The sequence below is a fragment of the Doryrhamphus excisus genome, linkage group LG8 (assembly GCF_037039965.1).
Source record: "Doryrhamphus excisus strain RoL-2023G ecotype Guam linkage group LG8, RoL_Dexc_Guam_v1.1, whole genome shotgun sequence".
In the NCBI taxonomy this organism is placed as follows: Eukaryota; Metazoa; Chordata; class Actinopteri; order Syngnathiformes; family Syngnathidae; genus Doryrhamphus; species Doryrhamphus excisus.
The window spans coordinates 16,903,576-16,931,552 of record NC_136364.1 but is presented as its reverse complement, the minus strand read 5'-3'; the positions used below and the strand labels follow the sequence as shown (position 1 = coordinate 16,931,552).

Genomic DNA, 27,977 nt, shown 5'->3' with positions numbered 1-27,977 from the left:
TTTAGACGAGTAAACAAAGCATATGATGCTTGTCGTGGGCTCAGGAGGGTAACGTCAAGATGCCTGAAAGTGAGGCGTGGCCATCATTCTCTATTTGATCACTGTGGTGACGCAACACAGACATCAGAAGAGAAGCTTGGATGAAGGAACACACGTTTGCATGAAAGCTTATTTAGATGTTTGGCTTTTAAGGCATCTTCTCATACTTTGGTTCTGTTGCTGGGAAAAAGACAAAACATGAGCACTAATGTGGTAAGTCGCTTTTAATCGTTACGTTGTTTGCTTTTAAACCAATTGAATTCTGGATTCATCATAATAAAGATGTTTAAATATCTTATCTCTACTACCAGTATAAAGATTCAAGTGTGTGTTTGAGCCATGAAACCACACAAACGAAGCATCCTTCCTCCTGGAAGCCTCAGTATGTTCATCATTTGGCTTCTAATCCTTTGCCTGAAATCAACGACCACGCTCCCAAACGTAAAGGTAACTGTAAACTCTTGTACTATCATAATAAATTCACTTTTTGTTTGTGTTTTCTGAAATGTAACAGTGTTTCAGTTAACAAAAAAAATTACATGAATGTATTTTGCCCCCTGTAAGTATCGGACCCGAATTATGCTCAACTTCCAATGGAATTGCATGAATACCTTATGTATCATAGATACTGATTTAGTATAGATATTAGCTTTCGTACCGATATTGTACAACAGCATTACTGATACCGATATCAGTGATGCCACCGGATGCAATTCACAAATAAACATGCTTTGTGCATCTGGTACTTTTACAATCAGTAACTGTTACATTTGTTCACTTCCTGCTTTCCTAATATAGTTTTAAGTTGGGTTTTTTTATTTAAAATGTTTTACATTTTTTTTGTCACATCCAAAATATGAGGTGATAGTATGACCATGCAATGACATAATGGGTACCATAATAACTGTCAATATAGTGATATATATAGCACATCATGGTTCTGGTTCTGCTGTAAACCTGGAATTCCCCCTTGTGAGAGTAATAATGGCAATTATCTTTCATTCATTCATTTTCTATCGCTTATCCTCATGAGTGTCACGGGGGTTTGCTGGAGCCTATCCCAGCTGGTTTCGGGCGAGAGAGGTGGGGTACACCCTGGACTGGTGGCCAGCCAATCACAGGGCACATATAGACAAACAACCATTCACACTCACATTCATACCTATGGACAATTTGGAGTCGGCGATTAACCTAGCATGTTTTTGGAATGTGGGAGGAAACCGGAGTCGACGGAGAAAACCCACGCATGCACGGGGAGAACATGCAAACTCTGCACAGAGATGGCCGAGAGTGGAATCGAACCCGGGTCTCCTAGCTGTGAGGCCTGCGTGCTAACCACTCTCTAAATAAAATACTTATAGAAATTCCATTTGTAAAAAAAAGTCAATATTTACAATATTACGCCATCCATCTTGCCACTGACTCATTCAAATGAGACGGACTAGATGAATGAGATGTGTTGAGTGTGTGTGCTTTTAATCATATTGTGTGTTTTGTGTGAGATTTCAAACAGAGGTGTGTTAAGATGACTGTAGTCGCTGTGATCTGCCTGCTTGGTCTCCTGCTGCTGGTTGGAATCCTCCTGGCTTATTACTGTAAGTCTACATGTATTGATGAAGGTCCTCCTGATGATGTACTTGACATTGGAATCCCATGTCAGTTTCCTCTCCATGCATCCATGGGGTACCATGTGGTGGTCAGGGGGGTTGTGTGTGGAAGTCCCAGTGGTGTGACGGCGTGATGGACTGTCCACAAGGCCAGGATGAAGCTCAGTGCGGTAAAATGATGTAACACAATATAAACAATGTGTTCCATGAATTAGCATTGCTTTCTTTCTGTGGTCAGTGCGGCTTCACGGGTCCGGCTTCGTGCTTCAGGTTTACATCACCAACAAATGGATGAGCGTTTGTTCTCACGGTTGGACCCCTCAAATGGGCAGAGCGAGTTGCAGAGACATGGGATACAGCGGGCAAGAAAAAAATTGAAGTATTTGGCTCTTTCACAGCATGTATTTTATTTAAATTATCATGTCCTTTGATAGCAGCACCAGTGTTCTATCAGGCCAAAATGAGGCACATTCTCAAGATGGACTCCTAATACTAACAGCGGACCCGAACCCTGACGTCGCCATCGTGCAACAGCTTGCACTAACGTGGGTTGAACACCAGCTAGCTTAAAAAAAAAGACGACATAAACGACAGCTTATATTTTTCTTTCTTTTTGCAGCAATCACTGTCCAGGTGACACAGTGGTGACACTGCAATGTACAGGTATTACTTATATCGGCTATATTAAAATGGCCACTACTACTACTACGACTACTCATTTTTGCAACAAAGCCAATATGCTTGTTTTACCAGAACTCACATTTGGTATTTCACAATGCATTCATTTCTAGTCTTTTCACATTATTAACTGAAAACCTGAATGAAAAGCAATGTGCTTCTACTTGGTTTTCTTCTCACATTGAGTAAGACCCTCAAAGGATTGAGTAAGGAACTCAAACAATGCACAACGATGAGCCAATTCAAGAAACAATACAAGCAGTTGATGTTTGCTAAATACAAGGATGAAGAGTCTTGAACCAGTCATGATGTGCTATATATATCACTATATTGACACTTACTATGGTACCCATTATGTCATTGGATGGTCATATCACCTCGTACTTCAGTACAGGACAAAAAATAAAAACATTAAAATATACTTAAAAATAAATTAATTAATATAAATTAATAAATAATATAATAAAATATAATTTAATATTTTGATAATTTCATAATTTAATAAAAAATAATACAAAATTTTAAATTATATTAGGAAAGCAGGAAGTGAACAAATGTAACAGTTACTGATTGTAAAAGTACCAGATGGAGGAATAGGATTTAATAAGCTTTGCTTCTTCCTACTCCTTTTGGACATGTGGAACTGTGAACTGATTATGTGATGCATTCAATTGTAATCTGATGCATGTTCAAATGAAATAAAACCATTACCATTACCATTACTTTTATGGATAGAATGCAACCAAGGCGTTGGGGGGGGGGGGGTTGGTTTGGTGGCTGCCGGATTGGGTCTCTTGTTTGAGGCCGCTGGGTTCAAAGGTCCAAAAAATTCAATTCAATTCAATTAAAACAAAAAAAAATTGAACTATATTAGGAAAGCAGGAAGTGAACAAATGTAACAGTTACTGATTGTAAAAGTACCAGATGGAGGGGTAGGATTTAATAAGCTTTGCTTCTTCCTACTCCTTTTGGACATGTGGAACTGCGAACTGATTATGTGATGCATTCAATTGTAATCTGATGCATGTTCAAATGAAATAAAACCATTACCAGATTGTGCAGGAGGCGTCAATTCCAGCAGGTCTGCCAAAACACAGCAGGCGCCTCAGGGGGCGTGGCCTTGGCAGGTGAGTTTACAGGTTTCCGGTTCTCATCGCTGTGGAGGTGCAATGATTTCCCCCTTCTGGATCATCACAACTGCCCACTGTGCACGCATGTGAGTTTTCACATAGGAGCTTCTTGTGATGGGCTTAGCTCCTCTATGTTATTTTTGTCTCCTCTGCAGGACCCCCAGTGCTGCAGACTGGTCCGTGTACACGGGGGTCGTGGATCCTTTGGGCGTTCTTTTTAACCCTGCTTCCTCTGTGAGTCATGTCATTGTCCATGAAGGCTTTGATAGAGATACGCACAAGAATGACATTGCTATGATGAGACTCAGCACACCTCGGAATTTCACAGGTGCATCGCGGTTCACACTCAAATGAATGAAACACGATTAATATATTTTTAAAACTATGTATTTGGTAGGCTCCAGTAATATTGGCCCTGTGTGCCTCCCAAATGTTGGTTTAAACATCTCCAACCCTCCGAATGCATGGACAACAGGATATAGTTTTCCGGTGAATGAAAGTGAGATAATTCCCTATTCTTTTCTATTTCTTATCTATCAATGAGACACAAATGTAACATGTGGAAGGGTTCCTCAACAGGTGGTACATGAAGCTAATATTTTTCCGTTTTCAGACGCTCCATACCTGGTGGAGGCTCGGGTTTCTTTTGTAGATTCTGCACGATGCAACAACTCCATGGCTTACAATGGAAGAATATCGGAAGACATGCTCTGTGCTACAGAAGCAGAAACGGGATCACGTAGTATGTGCAAAGTAAGGGTTGCAACACACGGTGGTGTCCATCTTGTTTTTTGAATTGACACAAATACAATCCGTGCTCACATTGAAACTGACCCAGTATTTAATTGAAAACGTAATTTTGGTCCTTAAACGATGGAAATGGGGCCTTTAATTACGGTTGAATATAGTACAGAGTAGTCAGTCAGACTCTTTGTTTTTCAGACCGACAGCGGGGGTCCTCTGGTGTCTCATATGGGGGGCGTGTGGTGGCTCATCGGGGGCAATATTTGGCCACAAAGTTGCAGTGAGTCAAACAAACCGGGTGTTTATAGCAACGTGACATATTTCTTGGACTGGATACATCATCAGATGAAGGTAACAACTAAAATGTATATTTTATGTCTATCACTGTTTTCATGATGAAGGCATTACCTGACATTGTATTTGCAGAAACATCGAGATGAGCTCCTGTGAATGAGGAACACAAAGATTCAAAAAAACTGTATTAAGCATGTTGTTATTTACATGTATGAGGATGACCATGTACATCTACTAACCTATATATAGATTCATTAATATTGTGCTGTAAAGTGAGACTGCCGGGACTGAAAACATGTCAAAAGTTCTAATGCAATTTATTCTAATTAAATATACAATATAACTATCAGTGCTGATTATTTTGTATTGCAGAATGATGTACAGGTACTACTTTGAACCTACGAAACTGAAGCTTTTCACAGTATTCTGATGTTCTGAGTTTGTGGATTTGTGGTTTCTTAACTTTCTTAATCTTAAAGTTACAACAAGGGACAGTTTGAGATGTGGCAATTTGTGTGTAATGTGAAAGCTGCTACTTTCCTCTTGAACAAGTCTGGGTCAGCCTAATCGTGGGAGGCACATGCAAACAGGAGTCCTATGAGGAGGCGGAGCCCATAGTGAGCTGACGTCACTAGTATTTGCATATATTACCCATCAGCCCCGATCTGTCTCCCACAGACTGCATTTTAAATTTCCATCTCAACACCACTGGCTCTGGTTTCATATAAACAATTCCTCTATAAGCAACTGCATATACAGATGATTGCTGTCTATGAATATCTCAAGATATCACCATGACTGTAAAGGTTGTCACAGAGGGCAGCCTACTTATACTGCAATTTTTCCTTACACCAGTGCGCTACTTCGGTAACGCATATACTAAAATTGGAACGATACAGAGAAGATTAGCATGGCCCCTGCGCAAGGATGACACGCAAATTCGTGAAGCGTTCCTCATTTTAACATATTTTTTCTGTTTGTAGCACTTTCAATTTCATTATTGTTCGATATGACGCTCCTTGTGTTGGTTAAGGTACTACATTACCCATGAAGCTTAGTGCAGGAAAGTGCACGCGGACGAGAGGACATGCCAGTGTGTTGTACCGGAAAAGCGGAAATAAAGGAGTTGATACATGTTGCTGAACTCGGCAGCTCCTGTCATATGTTTAAAGACGAACATAACACTCCTCGTGCACACACTCGCGGGTACCCTCATTCACTAAGCATCATGAGTAATGTAGTACCTTAACCAACACAAGGAGTGTCATGTTGAAAAATATGATGATATAAAAATGAGGAACGCTTCACGAATTTGCGTGTCATCCTTGCGCAGGGGCCATGCTAATCTTCTCTGTATCGTTCCAATTTTATTATATGCGTTACCAAAGTAGCGCATTAGAACAAGGAAAATTTGCAGTATAAGTAGGCTGCCCTGTGCCAAGACCTCTACAGTCATGGTGGTCAGTTGAGATATTCATAGACTGCAATCATCAGATTTCCATCCATCAATTTTTCTCTGGTAATGCGATGAAGCAGTGTGAGTAAGGAAGTCCAGAATACCCAGTCATAAATAATAATAATAATAATACATTTTATTTGTATAGCGCTTTTCAGAGTACTTAGAAACGCTTTATAGTAGAGAAAAAAAGAAATAAGATTTGAGTAAAAAGCGGAGTCCATAGTGAGCTGACGTCACTTGTATTTGCATATATTACCCGTCAGCCCAGATCAGTCTCCCACAGACTGTATTTAACGTTTCTATCTTAGCACTACTTGCTCTGGTTTTATATAAACAATTCTGCTATAAGCAGCTGCATATACAGATGATTGCAGTCTATGAATATTTCAAGTGACCACCATGAGTTTAAAAGTTACAGCAAAAGGCAGCCTACTTATACCGCGCATTTTCCTTGCTCTATTGCGCTACTTCGGTAACGCATATACTAAAATTGGAACGATACAGAGAAGATTAGCATGGCCCCTGCGCAAGGATGACACGCAAATTCGTGAAGCGTTCCTCATTTTTCGGTTTGTAACACTTTCAATTTCATTAGATAGATAGACACAGTACAAACAGTAATTTTAAATAGTCATTTTGATATCATATTTTTCAATATGATGCTCCTTGTGTTTGTTTAAGGTACTACATTACCCATAGATGTTTGTACCCGGGAATGTTGCTGAACTCGGCAGCTCCTGTCATATGTTTAAAGGACGAACATAACTGACATAGATTTACATCCATCCATTTTCTATGGTAATGCGACATGCCAGTGTGTAGTGCCGGACAAGCGGACCATGACTGTAGAGGTCTTGGCACAGGGCAGCCTACTTATACTGCAATTTTTCCATGTCCCAGTGCGCTACTTCGGTAACGCATATACTAAAATTGGAACGATACAGAGAAGATTAGCATGGCCCCTGCGCAAGGATGACACGCAAATTCGTGAAGCGTTCCTCATTTTACTATCATATCTACCAAATTCTTCAACATGACGCTCCTTGTGTTGGTTAAGGTACTACATTACCCATGAAGCTTAGTGTATGAGGGTACCCTCGAGTGTGTGCACGCGGACTAGAGGACATGCCAGTGTGTTGTATCAGACAAGCGGAAATAAAGGAGTTGATACATGTTGCTGAACTCGGCAGCTCCTGTCATATTTTTAAAGGACGAACATAACACTCCTGACATAGATTTACATTCATCCTTTTTCTCTGGTAATACGATGAAGCAGTGTGAGAAAAGAAGTCCAGAATTCCCAGTCATAAATAAATAATAATAATACTTTTTATTTGTATAGCGCTCGAGTGACCACCATGACTGTAGAGGTCTTGGCACAGGGCAGCCTACTTATACTGCAATTTTTCCTTGCTCTGTTGCGCTACTTCGGTAACGCATATACTAAAATTGGAACGATACAGAGAAGATTAGCATGGCCCCTGCGCAAGGATGACACGCAAATTCGTGAAGCGTTCCTCATTTTTCTATAATATCTATCATATTTTTCAACATGATGCTCCTTGTGTTTGTTAAGGTACTACATTACCCATGAAGCTTAGTGCCCAATTCCAGTGCTCAAGAAATCATCCATCACATGTCTAAACGACTTTCGGCCCATTGCACTTACATCCACCATCATGAAATGCTTCGAGAGGGTGGTTAAGGACCATATCACCTCCATACTCCCCCCATCACTTGACCCGCTCCAATTCGCATACCAGCCAAACCGCTCCACTGAGGACGCCATCTCCACTGCTCTCCACCAGAGCCCGGAGCACCTGGAGAACACAACAGCCTCATTCAGGACAACAACGAACTGGCTTACAGGGAGGATGTGAAACACCTTGTGGATTGGTGCAAGGTGAACAACCTGGTCCTGAATGTTGACAAAACAAAAGAAATCATCATTGACTTCAGGAGATCCAGGCCCAGCCACACTCCACTCTGCATCAACGACACGACACCTCCATACTCCCCCCATCACTTGACCCGTTCCAATTCGCATACCAGCCAAACCGCTCCACTGAGGACGCCATCTCCACTGCTCTCCACCTGAGCCTGGAGCACCTGAAGAAGAGAAACACCCATGTACGGATGCTGTTCCTGGACTTCAGCTCAGCATTCAACACGATCATCCCCCAGGACCTGGTATGCAAGTTGGAGACCTCCCTGTGCAAATGGCTGCTTGACTTCGTCACAAATAGAACCCAGTTTGTCAGAGTGGGCAACAACACATCCAGCGCCATCTCCCTGAACACCGGCTCACCCCAGGGATGTGTTCTGAGCCCCCTGTTGTTTACCCTGATGACCCATGACTGTCGCCCCAGATACAGCAGCAACCACATCCTGAAGTACGCGGACGACACAACAGTTGTGGGCCTCATTCAGGACAACGACGAACTGGCTTACAGGGAGGAAGTGAAACACCTTGTGGATTGGTGCAAGGCGAACAACCTGGTCCACCATGACTGTAGAGGTCGTGGCAGAGGGCAGCCTACTTATACTGCAATTTTTCCTTGCTCAAGTGCGCTACTTCGGTAACGCATATACTAAAATTGGAATGATACAGAGAAGATTAGCATGGCCCCTGCGCAAGGATGACACGCAAATTCGTGAAGCGTTCCTTATTTTTCTGTTTGTAACACTTTCAATTTCATTAGATAGATAGACACAGTACAAACAGTAATTTGTACAAATAATTTAAATAATTTAGAATAAATAATAATAATTTAAAGTTTTGGTTGTGCGTGTGGGCAGGTAGAGGGGCTTATGTGGCATTGAGCAGTCTGATGGCTAGGGGGAAGTAGTTGTCTCTAAACCTGGTTGTTCTACAGCGGATGCTGCAGAGCCTTCTCCCCGACGCCAGACGAGAAAACAGTCCATGCTGGGGGTGTGTGGGGTCAGAGTAGATCCAACGTGCGGGGTCCCAATGATCTTCTCCGCTGTCCTCACCATTAACATCCAGTTTGAGGCCTTGCAGCTCCCAGACGGAGATGGAGCTGGTCAGCAGGCTCTCGATGGTCCCTCTGTAAAAAGTGGTCAGGATAGGAGGGGAGAGGGAGGCTCTTCTCATCCGCCGCAGGAAGTGCAGTCGCTGCTGTGCCTTCTTTGCCAGAGAGGAGGCGTGGAGTGACCGGCCGAGGTTGTCTGTGATATGCACCCCCAAGTACTTGGTTGCGCTCACAACTTCTACGGCTGTGTCGTTGATGCAGAGTGGAGTGTGGCTGGGTCTGGATCTCCTGAAGTCAATGATGATTTCTTTTGTTTTGTCAACATTCAGGACCAGGTTGTTCACCTTGCACCAATCCACAAGGTGTTTCACTTCCTCCCTGTAAGCCAGTTCGTTGTTGTCCTGAATGAGGCTGTTGTGTTCTCCAGGTGCTCCGGGGTGGAGAGAAGTGGAGATGGCGTCCTCAGTGGATCTGGTATGCGAATTGGAACGGGTCAAGTGATGGGGGGAGTATGGAGGTGATATGGTCCTTAACCACCCTCTCGAAGCATTTCATGAGTGCAATGGGCCGAAAGTCGTTTAGACATGTGATGGGCATTGGAATTGGGCACTAAGCTTCATGGGTAATGTAGTACCTTAACAAACACAAGGAGCATCATATTGAAAAATATGATATCAAAATGAGGAACGCTTCACGAATTTGCGTGTCATCCTTGCGCAGGGGCCATGCTAATCTTCTCTGTATCGTTCCAATTTTAGTATATGCGTTACCGAAGTAGCGCATTAGAGCAAGGAAAATTTGCAGCATAAGTAGGCTGCCTTGTGCCAAGACCTCTACAGTCATGGTGGTCACTTGAGATATTCATAGACTGCAATCATCAGATTTCCATCCATCCATTTTTCTCTGGTAATGCGATGAAGCAGTGTGAGTAAGGAAGTCCAGAATACCCAGTCATAAATAGTAATAATGATACATTTTATTTGTATAGCGCTTTTCAGAGTACTTAGAAACGCTTTATAGTAGAGAAAAAAAGAAATAGAGTTGAGTAAAAAGCGGAGTCCATAGTGAGCTGACGTCACTTGTATTTGCATATATTACCCGTCAGCCCAGATCAGTCTCCCACAGACTGTATTTAACGTTTCTATCTTAGCACTACTTGCTCTGGTTTTATATAAACAATTCCGCTATAAGCAGCTGCATATACAGATGATTGCAGTCTATGAATATTTCAAGTGGCTACCATGACTTTAAAAGTTACAGCAAAAGGCAGCCTACTTATACTGCACTGTTTGCTTGGTCTATTGCGCTACTTCGGTAACGCATATACTAAAATTGGAACGATACAGAGAAGATTAGCATGGCCCCTGCGCAAGGATGACACGCAAATTCGTGAAGCGTTCCTCATTTTACTATCATATCTACCAAATTCTTCAACATGACGCTCCTTGTGTTGGTTAAGGTACTACATTACCCATGAAACTTAGTGTATGAGGGTACCCTCGAGTGTGTGCATGCGGACTAGAGGACATGCCAGTGTGTTGTACCGGACAATAAAGGAAATAAAGGAGTTGATACATGTTGCTGAACTTGGCAGCTCCTGTCATATCTTTAAAGGACGAACATAACACTCCTGACATAGATTTCCATCCATCCTTTTTTCTCTGGTAATACGATGAAGCAGTGTGAGAAAAGAAGTCCAGAATTCCCTGTCATAAATAAATAATAATAATACTTTTTATTTGTATAGCGCTCGAGTGACCACCATGACTGTAGAGGTCTTGGCACAGGGCAGCCTACTTATACTGCAATTTTTCCACACTCTGTTGCGCTACTTCGGTAACGCATATACTAAAATTGGAACGATACAGAGAAGATTAGCATGGCCCCTGCGCAAGGATGACACGCAAATTCGTGAAGCGTTCCTCATTTTTACCCATGAGGCTTAGTGCCCAATTCCAGTGCCCAAGAAATCATCCATCACATGTCTAAACGACTTTCGGCCCATTGCACTTACATCCACCATCATGAAATGCTTCGAGAGGGTGGTTAAGGACCATATCACCTCCATACTCCCCCCATCACTTGACCCGTTCCAATTCGCATACCAGCCAAACCGCTCCACTGAGGACGCCATCTCCACTGCTCTCCACCTGAGCCTGGAGCACCTGGAGAAGAGAAACACCCATGTACGGATGCTGTTCCTGGACTTCAGCTCAGCATTCAAGACGATCATCCCCCAGGACCTGGTATGCAAGTTGGAGACCTCCCTGTGCAACTGGCTGCTTGACTTCGTCACAAATAGAACCCAGTTTGTCAGAGTGGGCAACAACACATCCAGCGTCATCTCCCTGAACACCGGCTCACCCCAGGGATGTGTTCTGAGCCCCCTGTTGTTTACCCTGATGACCCATGACTGTTGCCCCAGATACAGGAGCAACCACATCCTGAAGTACGCGGACGACACAACAGTTGTGGGCCTCATTCAGGACAACAACGAACTGGCTTACAGGGAGGAAGTGAAACACCTTGTGGATTGGTGCAAGGCGAACAACCTGGTCCACCATGACTGTAGAGGTCGTGGCAGAGGGCAGCCTACTTATACTGCAATTTTTCCTTGCTCGAGTGCGCTACTTAGGTAACGCATATACTAAAATTGGAACGATACAGAGAAGATTAGCATGGCCCCTGCGCAAGGATGACACGCAAATTCGTGAAGCGTTCCTCATTTTTCTGTTTGTAACACTTTCAATTTCATTAAATAGATAGATAGACACAGTACAAACAGTAATTTGTACAAATAATTTAAATAATTTACAATAAATAATAATTTAAAGTTTTGGTTGTGCGTGTGGGCAGGTAGAGGGGCTTATTTGGCATTGAGCAGTCTGATGGCCAGGGGGAAGTAGTTGTCTCTAAACCTGGTTGTTCTACAGCGGATGCTGCAGAGCCTTCTCCCCGACGCCAGGCGAGAAAAGAGTCCATGCTGGGGGTGTGTGGGGTCAGAGTAGATCCGACGTGCTCTTGATACGCAGCGGCTGTTTGCTATGTCCTTAACTCTCTGCAGTAACATCCAGTACGAGGCCTTGCAGCTCCCAGACCAGACGGAGCTGGTCAACAGGCTCTCGATGGTCCCTCTGTAGAAAGTGGTCAGGATAGGAGGGGAGAGGAAGGCCCGCAGGAAGTGCAGTCGCTGCTGTGCCTTCTTTGCCAGAGAGGAGGCGTGGGGTGACCAGCCTAGGTTGTCTGTGATATTCACCCCCAAGTACTTGGTTGCGCTCACAACTTCTCACAACGGCTGTGTCGTTGATGCAGAGTGGAGTGTGGCTGGGCCTGGATCTCCTGAAGTCAATGATGATTTCTTTTGTTTTGTCAACATTCAGGACCAGGTTGTTCGCCTTGCACCAATCCACAAGGTGTTTCACTTCCTCCCTGTAAGCCAGTTCGTTGTTGTCCTGAATGAGGCCCACAACTGTTGTGTTCTCCAGGTGCTCCGGGCTCAGGTGGAGAGCAGTGTAGATGGCGTCCTTACTGGAGCGGTTTGGCTGGTATGCGAATTGGAACGGGTCAGGTGATGGGGGGAGTATGGAGGTGATATGGTCCTTAACCACCCTCTCGAAGCATTTCATGATGGTGGATGTAAGTGCAATGGGCCGAAAGTCGTTTAGACATGTGATGGATGATTTCTTGGGCACTGGAATTGGGCACTAAGCTTCATGGGTAATGTAGTACCTTAACAAACACAAGGAGCATCATGTTGAAAAATATGATAGATATAATAGAAATAAAAAATGAGGAACGCTTCACGAATTTGCGTGTCATCCTTGCGCAGGGGCCATGCTAATCTTCTCTGTATCGTTCCAATTTTAGTATATGCGTTACCGAAGTAGCGCATTAGAGCTACGAAAAATTGCAGTATAAGTAGGCTGCCCTGTGCCAAGACCTCTACAGTCATGGTGGTCACAGTGTGAGTAAGGAAGTCCAGAATACCCAGTCATAAATAGTAATAATAATACATTTTATTTGTATAGCGCTTTTCAGAGTACTTAGAGACGCTTTATAGTAGAAAAAAAAGAAATAGAGTTGAGTAAAAAGCGGAGCCCATAGTGAGCTGACGTCACTTGTATTTGCATATATTACCCGTCAGCGTTCCTCATTTTAATATCATATCCACTAAATTTTTCAACATGACGCTCCTTGTGTTGGTTAAGGTACTACATTACCCATAGAGATTTGTACCCGTGAGTGTGTGCACGCGGATGAGAGGACATGCCAGTGTGTTGTACCGGACAAGCAGAAATAAAGGAGTTGATACATGTTGCTGAACTCGGCAGCTCCTGTCATATGTTTAAAGGACGAACATAACTGACACAGATTTACATCCATCCATTTTCTATGGTAATGCGACATGCCAGTGTGTACTGCCGGACAAGCGGACCATGACTGTAGAGGTCTTGGCACAGGGCAGCCTACTTATACTGCAATTTTTCCATGTCCCAGTGCGCTACTTCTGTAACGCATATACTAAAATTGGAACGATACAGAGAAGATTAGCATGGCCCCTGCGCAAGGATGACACGCAAATTCGTGAAGCGTTCCTCATTTTTCGGTTTGTAACACTTTCAATTTCATTAGATAGATAGACACAGTACAAACAGTAATTTTAAATAGTCATTTTGATATCATATTTTTCAATATGATGCTCCTTGTGTTTGTTTAAGGTACTACATTACCCATAGATGTTTGTACCCGGGAATGTTGCTGAACTCGGCAGCTCCTGTCATATGTTTAAAGGACGAACATAACTGACATAGATTTACATCCATCCATTTTCTATGGTAATGCGACATGCCAGTGTGTAGTGCCGGACAAGCGGACCATGATTGTAGAGGTCTTGGCACAGGGCAGCCTACTTATACTGCAATTTTTCCATGTCCCAGTGCGCTACTTCGGTAACGCATATACTAAAATTGGAACGATACAGAGAAGATTAGCATGGCCCCTGCGCAAGGATGACACGCAAATTCGTGAAGCGTTCCTCATTTTACTATCATATCTACCAAATTCTTCAACATGACGCTCCTTGTGTTGGTTAAGGTACTACATTACCCATGAAGCTTAGTGTATGAGGGTACCCTCGAGTGTGTGCACGCGGACTAGAGGACATGCCAGTGTGTTGTATCGGACAAGCGGAAATAAAGGAGTTGATACATGTTGCTGAACTCGGCAGCTCCTGTCATATTTTTAAAGGACGAACATAACACTCCTGACATAGATTTACATTCATCCTTTTTTCTCTGGTAATACGATGAAGCAGTGTGAGAAAAGAAGTCCAGAATTCCCAGTCATAAATAAATAATAATAATACTTTTTATTTGTATAGCGCTCGAGTGACCACCATGACTGTAGAGGTCTTGGCACAGGGCAGCCTACTTATACTGCAATTTTTCCTTGCTCTGTTGCGCTACTTCGGTAACGCATATACTAAAATTGGAACGATACAGAGAAGATTAGCATGGCCCCTGCGCAAGGATGACACGCAAATTCGTGAAGCGTTCCTCATTTTTCTATAATATCTATCATATTTTTCAACATGATGCTCCTTGTGTTTGTTAAGGTACTACATTACCCATGAAGCTTAGTGCCCAATTCCAGTGCTCAAGAAATCATCCATCACATGTCTAAACGACTTTCGGCCCATTGCACTTACATCCACCATCATGAAATGCTTCGAGAGGGTGGTTAAGGACCATATCACCTCCATACTCCCCCCATCACTTGACCCGCTCCAATTCGCATACCAGCCAAACCGCTCCACTGAGGACGCCATCTCCACTGCTCTCCACCAGAGCCCGGAGCACCTGGAGAACACAACAGCCTCATTCAGGACAACAACGAACTGGCTTACAGGGAGGATGTGAAACACCTTGTGGATTGGTGCAAGGTGAACAACCTGGTCCTGAATGTTGACAAAACAAAAGAAATCATCATTGACTTCAGGAGATCCAGGCCCAGCCACACTCCACTCTGCATCAACGACACAGCCGTTGTGAGAAGTTGTGAGCGCAACCAAGTACTTGGGGGTGCATATCACAGACAACCTAGGCTGGTCACCCCACGCCTCCTCTCTGGCAAAGAAGGCACAGCAGCGACTGCACTTCCTGCAGCGGATGAGAAGAGCCTCCCTCTCCCCTCCTATCCTGACCACTTTCTACAGAGGGACCATCGAGAGCCTGCTGACCAGCTCCATCTCCGTCTGGTCTGGGAGCTGCAAGGCCTCGGACTGGATGTTAATGGTGAGGACAGCGGAGAAGATCATTGGGACCCCGCTAACCCCCATTAAGGACATAGCAAACAGCCGCTGCGTATCAAGAGCACGTCGGATCTACTCTGACCCCACACACCCCCAGCATGGACTGTTTTCTCGTCTGGCGTCGGGGAGAAGGCTCTGCAGCATCCGCTGTAGAACAACCAGGTTTAGAGACAACTACTTCCCCCTGGCCATCAGACTGCTCAATGCCACATAAGCCCCTCTACCTGCCCACACGCACAACCAAAACTTTAAATTATTATTTATTCTAAATTATTTAAATTATTTGTACAAATTACTGTTTGTACTGTGTCTATCTATCTATCTAATGAAATTGAAAGTGTTACAAACAGAAAAATGAGGAACGCTTCACGAATTTGCGTGTCATCCTTGCGCAGGGGCCATGCTAATCTTCTCTGTATCGTTCCAATTTTAGTATATGCGTTACCGAAGTAGCGCAACAGAGCATGGAAAAATTGCAGTATAAGTAGGCTGGCTTCTTCCAAGACCTCTACAGTCATGGTGGTCACTTGAAATATTCATAGACTGCAATCATCTGTATATGCAGCTGCTTATAGCAGAATTGTTTATATAAAACCAGAGCAAGTAGTGCTAAGATAGAAACGTTAAATACAGTCTGTGGGAGACTGATCTGGGCTGACGGGTAATATATGCAAATACAAGTGACGTCAGCTCACTATGGACTCCGCTTTTTACTCAAATCTTATTTCTTTTTTTCTCTACTATAAAGCGTCTGTAAGTACTCTGAAAAGCGCTATACAAATGAAATGTATTATTATTATTATTAATGACTGGGTATTCTGGACTTCCTTACTCACACTGCTTCATCGCATTACCAGAGAAAAATGGATGGATGGAAATCTGATGATTGCAGTCTATGAATATCTCAAGTGACCACCATGACTGTAGAGGTCTTGGCACAGGGCAGCCTACTTATACTGCAAATTTTCCTTGCTCTAATGCGCTACTTTGGTAACGCATATACTAAAATTGGAACGATACAGAGAAGATTAGCATGGCCCCTGCGCAAGGATGACACGCAAATTCGTGAAGCGTTCCTCATTTTTATATCATCATATTTTTCAACATGACGCTCCTTGTGTTTGTTAAGGTACTACATTACCCATGAAGCTTAGTGCATGAGGGTACCCGCGAGTGTGTGCACGAGGAGTGTTATGTTCGTCTTCAATCATCTGACAGGAGCTGCCGAGTTCAGCAACATGTATCAACTCCTTTATTTCCGCTTGTCCGGTACAACACACTGGCATGTCCTCTCGTCCGCATGCACCTTCCTGCACTACGCTTCATGGGTAATGTAGTACCTTAACAAACACAAGGAGCATCATGTTGAAAAATATGATAGATATTACAGAAAAATGAGGAACGCTTCACGAATTTGCGTGTCATCCTTGCGCAGGGGCCATGCTAATCTTCTCTGTATCGTTCCAATTTTAGTATATGCGTTACCGAAGTAGCGCAACAGAGCAAGGAAAAATTGCAGTATAAGTAGGCTGGCCTGTGCCAAGACCTCTACAGTCATGGTGGTCACTCGAGCGCTATACAAATAAAAAGTATTATTATTTATTTATGACTGGGAATTCTGGACTTCTTTTCTCACACTGCTTCATCGTATTACCAGAGAAAAAAGGATGGATGGAAATCTATGTCAGGAGTGTTATGTTCGTCCTTTAAACATATGACAGGAGCTGCCGAGTTCAGCAACATGTATCAACTCCTTTATTTCCGCTTGTCTGATACAACACACTGGCATGTCCTCTAGTCCGCGTGCACACACTCGAGGGTACCCTCATACACTAAGCTTCATGGGTAATGTAGTACCTTAACCAACACAAGGAGCGTCATGTTGAAGAATTTGGTAGATATGATAGTAAAATGAGGAACGCTTCACGAATTTGCGTGTCATCCTTGCGCAGGGGCCATGCTAATCTTCTCTGTATCGTTCCAATTTTAGTATATGCGTTACCGAAGTAGCGCACTGGGACATGGAAAAATTGCAGTATAAGTAGGCTGCCCTGTGCCAAGACCTCTACAGTCATGGTCCGCTTGTCTGGCACAACACACTGGCATGTCCTCTCGTCCGAGTGCACCCTCCTGGACTAAGCTTCATGGGTAATGTAGTACCTTAACCAAAACAAGGAGCATCATGTTGAACAATAATGCAATTGAAAGTGCTACAAACAGAAAAATTGTATTAAAATGAGGAACGCTTCACGAATTTGCGTATCATCCTTGCGCAGGGGCCATGCTAATCTTCTCTGTATCGTTCCAATTTTAGTATATGCGTTACCAAAGTAGCGCATTTGAGCAAGGAAAAATTGCAGTATAAGTAGGCCGCCTTGTGCCAAGACCTCTACAGTCATGGTCCGCTTATCTGGCACAACACACTGGCATGTCCTCTCGTCCGAGTGCACCCTCCTGGACTAAGCTTCATGGGTAATGTAGTACCTTAACCAAAACAAGGAGCATCATGTTGAACAATAATGAAATTGAAAGTGCTACAAACAGAAAAATTGTATTAAAATGAGGAACGCTTCACGAATTTGCGTGTCATCCTTGCGCAGGGGCCATGCTAATCTTCTCTGTATCGTTCCAATTTTAGTATATGCGTTACCGAAGTAGCGCACTATAGCAAGAAAAAATTGCAGTATAAGTAGGCTGCCCTGTGCCAAGACCTCTACAGTCATGGTGGTCACTTGAGATATTCATACACTGCAATAATCAGATATCCATGAGGTAACGCATTTACTAAAATTGTAGAATTGTAGAGAAAGTTGACACTCATGATCCATGCAGTTATCACATCCGGAATCGACTATGCCAACAGTATTCTTTACGGTACAACATCCAAAACCCTCAACGAACTACAATATACCTGACTGCTGCGCCCGCCCTGCTTTTAGCCTTGTTTTAGCTCTGAATGAATGTATGGATGTTGTATTTTAATGCATCGTTTACTCTGTTTTTACTCAACTGTATTATTTCAAGCGGACCTTGACTGTAGAGGTCTTGGCACAGGTCTACTTATACTGCAATTTTTCTTTATTCCTGTGCGCTACTTTGGTAATGCATATACTAAAATTGGAACGATACAGAGAAGATTAGCATGGCCCCTGCGCATGGATGACACGCAAATTCGTGAAGCGTTCCTCATTTTGATATCATATTTTTCAACATGACGCTCCTTGTGTTTGTTAAGGTACTACATTACCCATGAAGCTTAGTGCACGAGGAGTGTTATGTTCGTCTTTAAACATATGACAGGAGCTGCCGAGTTCAGCAACATGTATCAACTCCTTTATTTCCGCTTGTCCGGTACAACACACTGGCATGTCCTCTCGTCCGCGTGCACCTTCCTGCACTAAGCTTCATGGGTAATGTAGTACCTTAACCAAAACAAGGAGCATCATGTTGAACAATAATGCAATTGAAAGTGCTACAAACAGAAAAATTGTATTAAAATGAGGAACGCTTCACGAATTTGCGTGTCATCCTTGCGCAGGGGCCATGCTAATCTTCTCTGTATCGTTCCAATTTTAGTATATGCGTTACCGAAGTAGCGCACTAGAACAAGGAAAAACTGTAGTATAAGTAGGCTACCCTGTGCAATGACTTTTACAGTCATGGTAGCAACTTGAAATATTCACAGACTGCAACCATTTGTATGTGTATCTGTTCATAGAGGAATTGTTTAAATGAAACCAGAGCCAGTAGTGCTTAGATAGAAATTTAAAATACAGTCTGTGGGAGACTGATCAGGGCTGATGGGTAATATATGCAAATACTAGTGACGTCAGATCACCATGGGCTCTGTCATGCATTATTTTTCAATATGACGCAACTTGTGTTGGTTAAGGTACTGCATTACCCATGAGGCTTAGTGTAGCAAGCGGGCAAGAGGATATGCCAGTGTATTGTGACGGACAAGCGGACCATGACTGTAGAGGTCTTGGCACAGGGCAGCCTACTTATACTGCAATTTTTCCTTGGTCTGTTGCGCTACTTCGGTAACGCATATACTAAAATTGGAACGATACAGAGAAGATTAGCATGGCCCCTGCGCAAGGATGACACGCAAATTCGTGAAGCGTTCCTCATTTTAATATCATTTTTCTGTTTGTAACACTTTCAATTTCAGTATTTTTCAATATGACGCTCCTTGTGTTGGTTAAGGTACTACATTACCAATGAAGCTTAGTGCATGAGGGTGACGAGAGGACATGTTGCTGAACTCGGCAGCTCCTGTCATATGTTTAAAGGACGAACATAACACTCCTGACATTATTTTTTAAATTCTCACCCCACCATTATGTTAGCATACATAAAACACAACATATATTTATAGGTTAATCACGTAGTGTGCTAGCCTGTAAAATAATTTAATAATGTATTATTATAGGAGAAATTGACCTATTTGACCATCGTGACTTCGACTAGATTCCCCAAGGGATCTAAGAATGGTACTACTACTAGTTTCCACTAGGGGGAGTTAACGGCTTACTAATGGCGGGAATGAAGGTCAACGTTGACCTGAAAGGGGACATATTATGCTCATTTTCAGACCTTTGTTTTGAGTTGTGAACTATTACAGAATAAAACCATAAAACACACAATAACCAACTTTTGGTCAAAAAAAGTTTTTAACCAGCATCAGTTCTTGTCAAGTATAACATATTAATTCCCTTTTCACATTCTAAGCATTCAAATGCTAATTTATTCGAACAACCCACTTTAGGTATAACAAGAAAAGTCATGTATTATTAAGTCCACATATCAACACTGTGTCATTCATTCACTCCATTGCCCGCAAACGTCTCCAAATATTATAAATACAGTAGGTGTAACTGCCTTACAAAGCATGTAATGATAATTAATTAAGTCACAAAAGTAGCATTAGTATTAGTAGTAAGAAACTTTACTTACATTGATTCCAGGACGAGTGGTTTTACTTGTCTCACTTTTTCTGTTGACAGAAAATATATCAAACGTAGTTTAAAAATTAAATAAACTCACATCATTGCTTACCTTCTTTATTTGGATGCTTATAATGGCCAAACAACTTAAATAAAACGACATAAATTATACAGAGTCGGGTTGTCGTCGAAAGTTAGCTAGAGTTCTTCAGCGAGTTCTTATGAGAAAAAAAGTCAGCCGTGTTGATATTGATGATGTGACGTTGTGGCCACGAGCTTGCTGTTCAACCAATCATGTCTCGATATTGTGTCCACGAGCTTGCTGTTCAACCAATCATGTCTCAATGTTGTGTCCAAGCGCTAAGTGCCACGCTGTTCAACCAATCACGTCACAGTTTTGTGCTGTCAGATTTATTGAGGAGCGGAGGGAGGGAAGATTAGGCCAGCAGGGTTGCCAGAGTCACACCAATTTGGCTGCTTTTCAGAATAGTTAGTAAATATGGCAATTTTTAGTTGCACTTGGCAGGTTTTTAGGAAGTAAACAACTGAGAATGTTAACAAAATAACACAATGTAGTATAGTATAGTATAAATAGTATATTGAACTATTATGTTTATGTTCAGTCTGTGCAGAAAAAGAAGAATGAAGGCATTCAATTATTCAAATATTCTATATATTATTTAAATAGTCCATGTGAGGTTATTGATGACTGGAGGTGTTAGCCACTTTCTCCTGTTTGTACCCTGCGATTGGTTGGCGACCAGTCCAGGGTGTCTGCTGGGATAGGCTCCAGCATACCCCTGCGACCCTAATGAGGATAAGCGGTATGGAAAATGGATGAAGCGATAATTTACTTCCATTTTATTTCCAAATATTGATAGAGATTTTCTTTTTTTTGTGAAATTAGTGTGTGCTGGAATGAGACAAAGGAAGACACAAATTAAGTGCATGGGCTATTGTGTTTATTTATGACACATTTTTATTTGTGTGTGTTTGTATTGAACAATAAACAAATCAACCAAAGAGCATCTATGGGTGATTCTTGCTGATAATACTGTATGTGTAATTCTAGATTTGTATCATTTATTATAATACAGGAACTGTGTTATATAACTAACTCTCTTAGTCTGAAGAGTAGATTTTTGTTGTTTTGTTGTTTTGAGCTCCACATTTACAGGTACCACAAAGCACAGGTTCCATAATAGTTCCATAATACTCAAAATTGCTTGCAGAAATTTACATTAGGAAACAATTTAATCAAAAATAAAGGGTTAACTGGCTTTTTTGATTCAGTAATAATGGTATTATATAGACCTGGCATGCCTGCCATGCTATATTATAGTGCATTTTTATATATGATTGTTTACAGTAGTTAAGTCCAGGTACCAATTACACCCTCTGCCACTGACCTTTCGTAACATTTTTGTGGACCGATGCATGTCGTTAAAACTTCACTAACGGCATCAGGAAACAGCAAGACTAGAGCAAACCTTCACATAAGTACAGTCCTTTTCCTTAATTTCCATGACATAATATTTTCAAGTAAGATGGCTACATTGTGTATAATAAAATTAAATTACATCACTATCAAGTTCCTTTTTTCATGAAGATGAAGGAATTAACTCAGTATGAATAACAGGAGCTGTAGATGCCGTGAGCGGAATCCGGGTAGTTTTCGGCACCCGTGTACTTCCCTCTGCATGCCAAACTGTTGACCTGGTGCAGAACAAAGACAGCGTAAATAAAAGGTTTCAAACAATTGAGACACTTTGAGTGATTGTATCACCTGGTTGGTTTACATGTATACATATAAATCCAGAATATAAGACAACCACAACAATTGAATGTGAAGCTTGCACAGAAGTAAACAACGCACCTCGGCCCTCTTGATGAACTGCTCAGTGGCAGCTTTCTGGTTCTCCTTATGTCCCCTCCAGGCGCGTAGTGCCGACGCCTGCAGGGCACGGCCGAAAGAGAAGGTTAGGATCCACGGTTTGGCCAAAGGACAGTTGTTGATGGCGTTGAGGTGCACGGAAGCCTCCTCTTCGCTCTGACCGCCTGAGAGGAAAGCCACACCTAACAGGGGACACAAATGTACCTCATCTTCACGTTTTATTTCCGAGTACACATCCTGGCATTTTACGTACCTGCCACCGCGGGAGGCACAGTGCGACGTAGGGCGGTGAGGGTTGCCATAGCAACATCCTCCGGGCTGTACTTTTTGGGGCAGCTGTGGCCGGGAGTGACCATGTTGGGCTTGAGGAGGGTGCCTTCAAGGTACACGTGGTGGTCTGACATGGCCTTATAAACAGCGGTCAGCACCTGAACGCAACATATTTTTACACCACATTTATACCACATGGTGGGCTGCACGGCAGTAATGTGGTTAGCGCGCAGAGACCAGGGTTCAATTCCACCCTCGGCGATCTCTGTGTGGAGGTTGTATGTTCTCCGGGTTTTTTTTCCGGGTACTCCGGTTTCCTCCCACATTCCAAAAACATGCTAGGTTAATTAGCGACTCCAAATTGTCCATAGGTATGAATGTGAGTGTGAATGGTTGTTTGTCTATATGTGCCCTGTGATTGGCTGGCCACCAGTCCAGGGTGTACCCCGCCTCTCGTCCGAAGACAGCTGGGATAGGCTCCAGCACCCGCGCGACCCTCGTGAGGATAAGCGGCAGAAAATGAATGAATGAAATACTACCATTTAGGGCTGGTTAGCGTGCAGGCCACACAGCGAGAAAACCCGAGTTCGAGTCCATTGTGTGGATTTTGCATTTTCTCCCCATGCATGCGTGGGTTTTCTCCGGGTACTCCGGTTTCCTCCCACATTCCAAAAACATGCTAGGTTAATTAGCGACTCCAAATTGTCCATAGGTATGAATGTGAGTGTGAATGGTTGTTTGTCTATATGTGCCCTGTGATTGGCTGGCCACCAGTCCAGGGTGTACCCCGCCTCTCACCCGAAGACAGCTGGGATAGGCTCCAGCACCCCCGCAACCCTTGTGAGAATAAGCGGAAGAAAATGAATGAATGAATTTTATACAGGGCTGCACAGCGGTGAAGTGGTTAGCACACAGACCTCACAGCTAGAAGACCAGAGTTCAATTCCACTCTCGGCCATCTCTGTGTGGAGTTTGCATGTTCTCCCCGTGCATGCGTGGGTTTTCTCCGGGTACTCCGGTTTCCTCCCACATTCCAAAAACATGCTAGGTTAATTGGCGACTCCAAATTGTCCATAGGTATGAATGTGAGTGTGAATGGTTGTTTGTCTATATGTGCCCTGTGATTGGCTGGCCACCAGTCCAGGGTGTACCCCGCCTCTCACCCAAAGACAGCTGGGATAGGCTCCAGCACCCCCGCGACCCTTGTGAGGATAACTGGACTAACATGCATGATTTTGGACTGGAGCAAACATGGAGTACTTGGAGTAAAACCACAGATTATAGTCAGCTGGGATAGGCTCCAGCTCACCCATGATCCCATCACCAAACATTGATGAATCAATGAATCGTCACCATATCACTCACAGCATCTATAAATATGAACATGCTTCATTAACTCTGTAAAGCACTTTGTGTTGCATTTTATATGCAAGAAAGCACCTTATAAATAAAGATTGATTGAATTTGATTTGATAAACAAAAGGAATACGGTGCAGTGTTACCTTCTCAGTGACGTACTGACAGCGCTTCAGGTCGTGGTCTCCATCGGGTAAGAGCTCTGGTTCAATGATGGGTACAATACCATGCTGTAGGTTAAAAAAAATAAGGTACAGTCTCATTAACTAAGCGGTCATTTCATCACGCTCTCTGTTTTCACCTGCTGGCAGATGCTGGAGTAACGAGCCAGAACGTTTGCATTTTCGGTGATGGCCAATATGGATGGATTGACATCACTGATCTTCATCACACAGCGCCACTTTGCAAAGGCAGCACCGTCCTTCTTATACTGGGCACAACGTTCTGATAAGCCGTCCAGACCTGTGATAGGGTAAGAAAAAGAAATCATGTACTCCTTTAATGGCAATTATTCCTTCTGGTGATCTAGTGCGCAAAATAACTGGCCATTGCTGAGAATTCTTGTACTCTCCCGATGTTTGTGCAGCGTAGAAAAATTGCAATTCCAACTCCAAAACCAGCAATTATAAGCAATATTATTGGCAAAACTGCCAAAAACACAACAATGCTGCGTTAGCATCAGAAAAGATCCAGCCACAAAGCACTTTGACACTGATGATGCAGCATCAGGACCAACTGGGGGTTCAGCATCACTTAAACATGATCACAGGTGGATAGAGGATCGAACCAACAACCATCAGGTTGGGAGACAAGCACTAAGACGCCCCCGTCTGGAAGGTCCTCTTTGAACCCGGTGATGCGTCCGTCAGGACACATGTAGATGTGTAAATCTAGCTGATGTACGTGGTTGCCAGATAGCTAGCTAAAAATTGTTTATGAAGGTTTTGTATGAAATTTTTGCTAGTCTTTGCTGGAAGTTGGACCAGACTGTCAGACCTACATTTTATAATGTATCACCTCGTACTTTTTTTTTTTTTTTTTTTTTTTTTAGTTTAGTTTATTCAGTCATGACAACACCAAATATTGTACACAATATTGACATCAATAACATAATCACAAAATCAAAATTCATGTGTTGAATAATAATGACTGAAAAGGCATAGGCAGAAGCAAACTGCTTATAAAAGCCTATCCTATAATACTTCGGTATGTGACAAAAATAAAAAATAAAAAATAAAAAATAAAAAATAAAAAATAAAAAAAAAAAAAAAAAAAAAAAAAAAAAAATAAAAAATAAAAAAAACATTAAAATAAAAAATAAAAAATAAAAAGCTGAAACTATATTAGGAAAGTAGGAAGTGAACAAATGTAACAGTTACTGATTGTAAAAATACCAGATGGAGGGGTAGGATTTAATAAGCTTTGCTTCTTCCTACTCCTTTTGGACATGTGGAACTGTGAACTGATTATGTGATGCATTCAATTGTAATCTGATGCATGTTCAAATGAAATTAAACCATTACCATTACCATCACCATAATGTTTTCCATATAAAAACACCACGATTGGGGTCTCACCCTGTGTGGTGGTTTCTCCACAAGTTCCTGCCAGAGGAACAACACCCTTGTCAACCTAAGTAACAAAAAACAAAAAAAAAACATGTATCTCCATTCTTAACCACGTCCATTGAGATGCTGCACATTGCACATACCTTGATGCCAACCAGGATACCTCTGTCTCGGATCATTTTGACAAAGTTCACTCCGTTGTCCGAGTGCTGGTAGAGCGTCTCGTGGAAGAAGATGACTCCTCCGATGCAGCTGTTGATACGGTCGTCCGCACTGAACAGAATCTGACGGAACTGTCTGCGGTTCTCTTCCGTGTTCTCCACTCCCACTTGGGCGAGACGCTTGGCCATGCTGCCTACAAGTGATGGATGGATGGCTCGTTGAATCATAACAAATCAAATGCAAAACAACAAATTGGAATTTTTACACACCGACTGACTCATCTGCAGCCAGGATGCCCTTCCCTGGAGAAACGATGCGTAGAGCGCTCTCATGGAGTTCTTTCTTCTGGGCCTCAGAGAGGGTCGGAAACTGGTGCGTCATGATGAGGAAATAATAGCACTACTACTATGAAGAATAATAAGAGAAGAAATATTTTTATTCCATGTAGCCCAAATTGGGGATGAATGGGAATGAAAAATTAAATTAAATTAAATTAAATTAAATTAAATTAAATTAAATTAAATTAAATTAAATTAAATTAAATTAAATTAAATTAAATTAAATTAAATTAAATTAAATTAAATCATTCATAGATGAGAATGATGAGTTTTCTCATGCATTTTAAAACCTATATATTATTATCATCATTACCTTCCTATGCTGATTGGCTGGGAGAAATCACATGCCTCTATTTCCTTCTTCATTCATTCATTCATTTTCTACCGCTTTTCCTTAGGAAGGTCGCGGGGGTGCTGGAGCCTATCCCAGCTGTCTTCGGGTACACCCTGGACTGGTGGCCAGCCAATCACAGGGCACATATAGACAAACAACCATTCACACTCACCAATTAACCTCGCCAATTAGCCTAGCATTTTTTCGGAATGTGGGAGAAAGCCGGAGTACCCGTAGAAAACCCACGCATGCACGGGGAGAACATATAAACTCCACACAGAGATAGCCGAGGGTGGAATTAAACCCTGGTCTCCCAGCTGTAAGGTCTGCACGCTAACCACTCGACCGCCATGCAACTTCTACTTCCTTCTATTATAGTAAAAATAGCAGTGATAAAGACAATATATGAATCATATTGCTTTCTTTGTTTGTTTGTCTACTGACAGAAATTAAAATAAAAGCAGGAAGAGGTACCCACCTGACAGGAAGTGTGAAGCGTGCGTTCTTGTGGTGGGATGAACACTGACGGAGAAAGCACCGTTTGGGTGTCAGTTTGTACCCACTACAAGTGTGACGTGCTTCTGGGCGGAGCTTACATGCATCATCTCACTCCATATCATTCTGCTGAATCACTCTTCTTTTAACACAATGGTTGGGTCCCAACTGTGTGAATATTAAAGAGTACTTTTTTTTTACTTCAACTATGTCACTACAAAGTAATAATAAAATAATAAATAATGTATTTGACCAAGTACCCCTATAGTAACCCAATTATGTGCTATTTTCATTCTAATTAGTTAACCGTCCCCTGGAGGACATCTTCTAGTCTCTTGGTGATTGGGCCCTCACCCTTGAATCCACTGAGGTATTTTAGGAGTCTCACAGCAATTCATGAACTCCATGGCTTCTTCTTCTAAACTATGACAAAGGTGCTGGGACACTTGAGAAACTGAAATCATTTGCATGTTCCTGTTCATGTACAAGGGGAACATGGTGTCTTGGCCCACATTGCACCAAGAAGGAGGACAGACAAGAGTTTATTCTTACACTGTTCATTTACTGGCTTAGTTAAAAAAAAATGTATATGGAACAAACTAGAAGCAAATATGTTTTTGATTTTTTTGTTATTATTTTGAAAAGCTGAACTGAATTTCCTCATAAAATTTAGGCCAGTTATTTTAAATTACAGGCTGCACGGTGGACGAGTGGTTACCATGTAGACCTCACAGCTAGGAAACCAGTGTTCAATTCCACCCTGTGTGGAGTTTGCATGTTCCTCGTTCATGTGTGGGTTTTTTTCCGGGTACTCCGGTTTCCTCCCACATTCCAAAAACATGCTAGGTTAATTGGCGACTCCAAATTGTAGGTATGAATGTGAGTGTGAATGGTTGTTTGTCTATATGTGCCCTGTGATTGGCTGGCCACCAGTCCAGGGTGTACCCCGCTTCTCGCCCGAAGACAGCTGGGATAGGCTCCAACACCCCCGCAACCCTCGTGAGGATAAACGGTAGAAAATGAATGAATGAATGTTAAATTACAGGCTGCACGGTGGACGAGTGGTTACCACGTAGACCTCACAGCTAGGAAACCAGTGTTCAATTCCACCCTGTGTGGAGTTTGCATGTTCCTCGTTCATGTGTGGGGTTTTTTCCGGGTACTCCGGTTTCCTCCCACATTCCAAAAACATGCTAGGTTAATTAGCGACTCCAAATTGTCCATAGGTATGAATGTGAGTGTGAATGGTTGTTTGTCTATATGTGCCCTGGGATTGGCTGGCCACCAGTCCAGGGTGTACCCCGCTTCTCGCCCGAAGACAGCTGGGATAGGCTCCAACACCCCCGCGACCCTCGTG

General features: G+C 42.6%; 2 protein-coding genes and 23 non-coding genes across 25 annotated transcripts; 15 read left to right on the top strand and 10 right to left on the bottom strand.

Moving 5' to 3' along the window:
* Positions 1-12: 12 nt before the first annotated feature.
* Positions 13-4,707, top strand: LOC131134439 (transmembrane protease serine 2-like). The gene is made up of 13 exons (XM_058079728.2): positions 13-252; positions 351-486; positions 1,542-1,634; positions 1,700-1,816; positions 1,885-2,008; positions 2,081-2,191; positions 2,266-2,309; positions 3,378-3,540; positions 3,610-3,782; positions 3,852-3,953; positions 4,068-4,207; positions 4,397-4,549; positions 4,625-4,707. The coding sequence occupies exons 1-13, from the start codon at positions 238-240 to the stop codon at positions 4,646-4,648; spliced, it is 1,395 nt and encodes a 464-aa protein (XP_057935711.2). The 5' UTR covers positions 13-237; the 3' UTR covers positions 4,649-4,707.
* Positions 4,708-5,348: 641 nt separating this feature from the next.
* On the top strand, positions 5,349-5,454 carry LOC131135168 (U6 spliceosomal RNA). The gene has a single exon (XR_013628048.1). It is a non-coding gene; the product is annotated as a U6 spliceosomal RNA (small nuclear RNA).
* A 326-nt stretch (positions 5,455-5,780) lies between these two features.
* On the bottom strand, positions 5,781-5,886 carry LOC131135154 (U6 spliceosomal RNA). The gene has a single exon (XR_009131544.2). It is a non-coding gene; the product is annotated as a U6 spliceosomal RNA (small nuclear RNA).
* A 526-nt stretch (positions 5,887-6,412) lies between these two features.
* On the top strand, positions 6,413-6,518 carry LOC131135171 (U6 spliceosomal RNA). The gene has a single exon (XR_009131561.2). It is a non-coding gene; the product is annotated as a U6 spliceosomal RNA (small nuclear RNA).
* A 334-nt stretch (positions 6,519-6,852) lies between these two features.
* LOC144899708 (U6 spliceosomal RNA) lies at positions 6,853-6,958 on the top strand. Its single transcript, XR_013628050.1, has one exon. It is a non-coding gene; the product is annotated as a U6 spliceosomal RNA (small nuclear RNA).
* Positions 6,959-7,371: 413 nt separating this feature from the next.
* LOC144899705 (U6 spliceosomal RNA) lies at positions 7,372-7,477 on the top strand. The gene has a single exon (XR_013628045.1). It is a non-coding gene; the product is annotated as a U6 spliceosomal RNA (small nuclear RNA).
* A 1,042-nt stretch (positions 7,478-8,519) lies between these two features.
* LOC144899706 (U6 spliceosomal RNA) lies at positions 8,520-8,625 on the top strand. The gene has a single exon (XR_013628046.1). It is a non-coding gene; the product is annotated as a U6 spliceosomal RNA (small nuclear RNA).
* Positions 8,626-9,619: 994 nt separating this feature from the next.
* On the bottom strand, positions 9,620-9,725 carry LOC131135174 (U6 spliceosomal RNA). Its single transcript, XR_009131564.2, has one exon. It is a non-coding gene; the product is annotated as a U6 spliceosomal RNA (small nuclear RNA).
* A 522-nt stretch (positions 9,726-10,247) lies between these two features.
* On the top strand, positions 10,248-10,353 carry LOC131135166 (U6 spliceosomal RNA). Its single transcript, XR_009131556.1, has one exon. It is a non-coding gene; the product is annotated as a U6 spliceosomal RNA (small nuclear RNA).
* Positions 10,354-10,769: 416 nt separating this feature from the next.
* LOC144899704 (U6 spliceosomal RNA) lies at positions 10,770-10,875 on the top strand. The gene has a single exon (XR_013628044.1). It is a non-coding gene; the product is annotated as a U6 spliceosomal RNA (small nuclear RNA).
* Positions 10,876-11,568: 693 nt separating this feature from the next.
* On the top strand, positions 11,569-11,674 carry LOC131135159 (U6 spliceosomal RNA). The gene has a single exon (XR_009131550.2). It is a non-coding gene; the product is annotated as a U6 spliceosomal RNA (small nuclear RNA).
* A 1,054-nt stretch (positions 11,675-12,728) lies between these two features.
* Positions 12,729-12,834, bottom strand: LOC144899703 (U6 spliceosomal RNA). The gene has a single exon (XR_013628043.1). It is a non-coding gene; the product is annotated as a U6 spliceosomal RNA (small nuclear RNA).
* A 608-nt stretch (positions 12,835-13,442) lies between these two features.
* On the top strand, positions 13,443-13,548 carry LOC144899707 (U6 spliceosomal RNA). The gene has a single exon (XR_013628047.1). It is a non-coding gene; the product is annotated as a U6 spliceosomal RNA (small nuclear RNA).
* Positions 13,549-13,882: 334 nt separating this feature from the next.
* LOC131135185 (U6 spliceosomal RNA) lies at positions 13,883-13,988 on the top strand. Its single transcript, XR_009131575.2, has one exon. It is a non-coding gene; the product is annotated as a U6 spliceosomal RNA (small nuclear RNA).
* Positions 13,989-14,402: 414 nt separating this feature from the next.
* LOC131135156 (U6 spliceosomal RNA) lies at positions 14,403-14,508 on the top strand. The gene has a single exon (XR_009131546.1). It is a non-coding gene; the product is annotated as a U6 spliceosomal RNA (small nuclear RNA).
* A 1,096-nt stretch (positions 14,509-15,604) lies between these two features.
* LOC144899702 (U6 spliceosomal RNA) lies at positions 15,605-15,710 on the bottom strand. The gene has a single exon (XR_013628042.1). It is a non-coding gene; the product is annotated as a U6 spliceosomal RNA (small nuclear RNA).
* A 523-nt stretch (positions 15,711-16,233) lies between these two features.
* On the top strand, positions 16,234-16,339 carry LOC131135158 (U6 spliceosomal RNA). The gene has a single exon (XR_009131549.2). It is a non-coding gene; the product is annotated as a U6 spliceosomal RNA (small nuclear RNA).
* Positions 16,340-16,644: 305 nt separating this feature from the next.
* LOC131135178 (U6 spliceosomal RNA) lies at positions 16,645-16,750 on the bottom strand. The gene has a single exon (XR_009131568.2). It is a non-coding gene; the product is annotated as a U6 spliceosomal RNA (small nuclear RNA).
* Positions 16,751-17,161: 411 nt separating this feature from the next.
* On the bottom strand, positions 17,162-17,267 carry LOC131135188 (U6 spliceosomal RNA). Its single transcript, XR_013628049.1, has one exon. It is a non-coding gene; the product is annotated as a U6 spliceosomal RNA (small nuclear RNA).
* Positions 17,268-17,485: 218 nt separating this feature from the next.
* Positions 17,486-17,591, bottom strand: LOC144899710 (U6 spliceosomal RNA). The gene has a single exon (XR_013628052.1). It is a non-coding gene; the product is annotated as a U6 spliceosomal RNA (small nuclear RNA).
* A 218-nt stretch (positions 17,592-17,809) lies between these two features.
* LOC131135172 (U6 spliceosomal RNA) lies at positions 17,810-17,915 on the bottom strand. Its single transcript, XR_009131562.1, has one exon. It is a non-coding gene; the product is annotated as a U6 spliceosomal RNA (small nuclear RNA).
* Positions 17,916-18,342: 427 nt separating this feature from the next.
* On the top strand, positions 18,343-18,448 carry LOC131135181 (U6 spliceosomal RNA). The gene has a single exon (XR_009131571.2). It is a non-coding gene; the product is annotated as a U6 spliceosomal RNA (small nuclear RNA).
* A 299-nt stretch (positions 18,449-18,747) lies between these two features.
* LOC131135165 (U6 spliceosomal RNA) lies at positions 18,748-18,853 on the bottom strand. Its single transcript, XR_009131555.1, has one exon. It is a non-coding gene; the product is annotated as a U6 spliceosomal RNA (small nuclear RNA).
* A 433-nt stretch (positions 18,854-19,286) lies between these two features.
* Positions 19,287-19,392, top strand: LOC131135164 (U6 spliceosomal RNA). The gene has a single exon (XR_009131554.1). It is a non-coding gene; the product is annotated as a U6 spliceosomal RNA (small nuclear RNA).
* Positions 19,393-21,159: 1,767 nt separating this feature from the next.
* Positions 21,160-25,834, bottom strand: aldoca (aldolase C, fructose-bisphosphate, a). The gene is made up of 8 exons (XM_058079732.2): positions 25,723-25,834; positions 25,435-25,646; positions 25,301-25,355; positions 24,025-24,185; positions 23,870-23,953; positions 22,351-22,525; positions 22,080-22,279; positions 21,160-21,919 (listed from the first exon to the last, which is right to left on the bottom strand). The coding sequence occupies exons 1-8, from the start codon at positions 25,832-25,834 to the stop codon at positions 21,827-21,829; spliced, it is 1,092 nt and encodes a 363-aa protein (XP_057935715.2). The 3' UTR covers positions 21,160-21,826.
* Between the last annotated feature and the right edge of the window lie 2,143 nt (positions 25,835-27,977).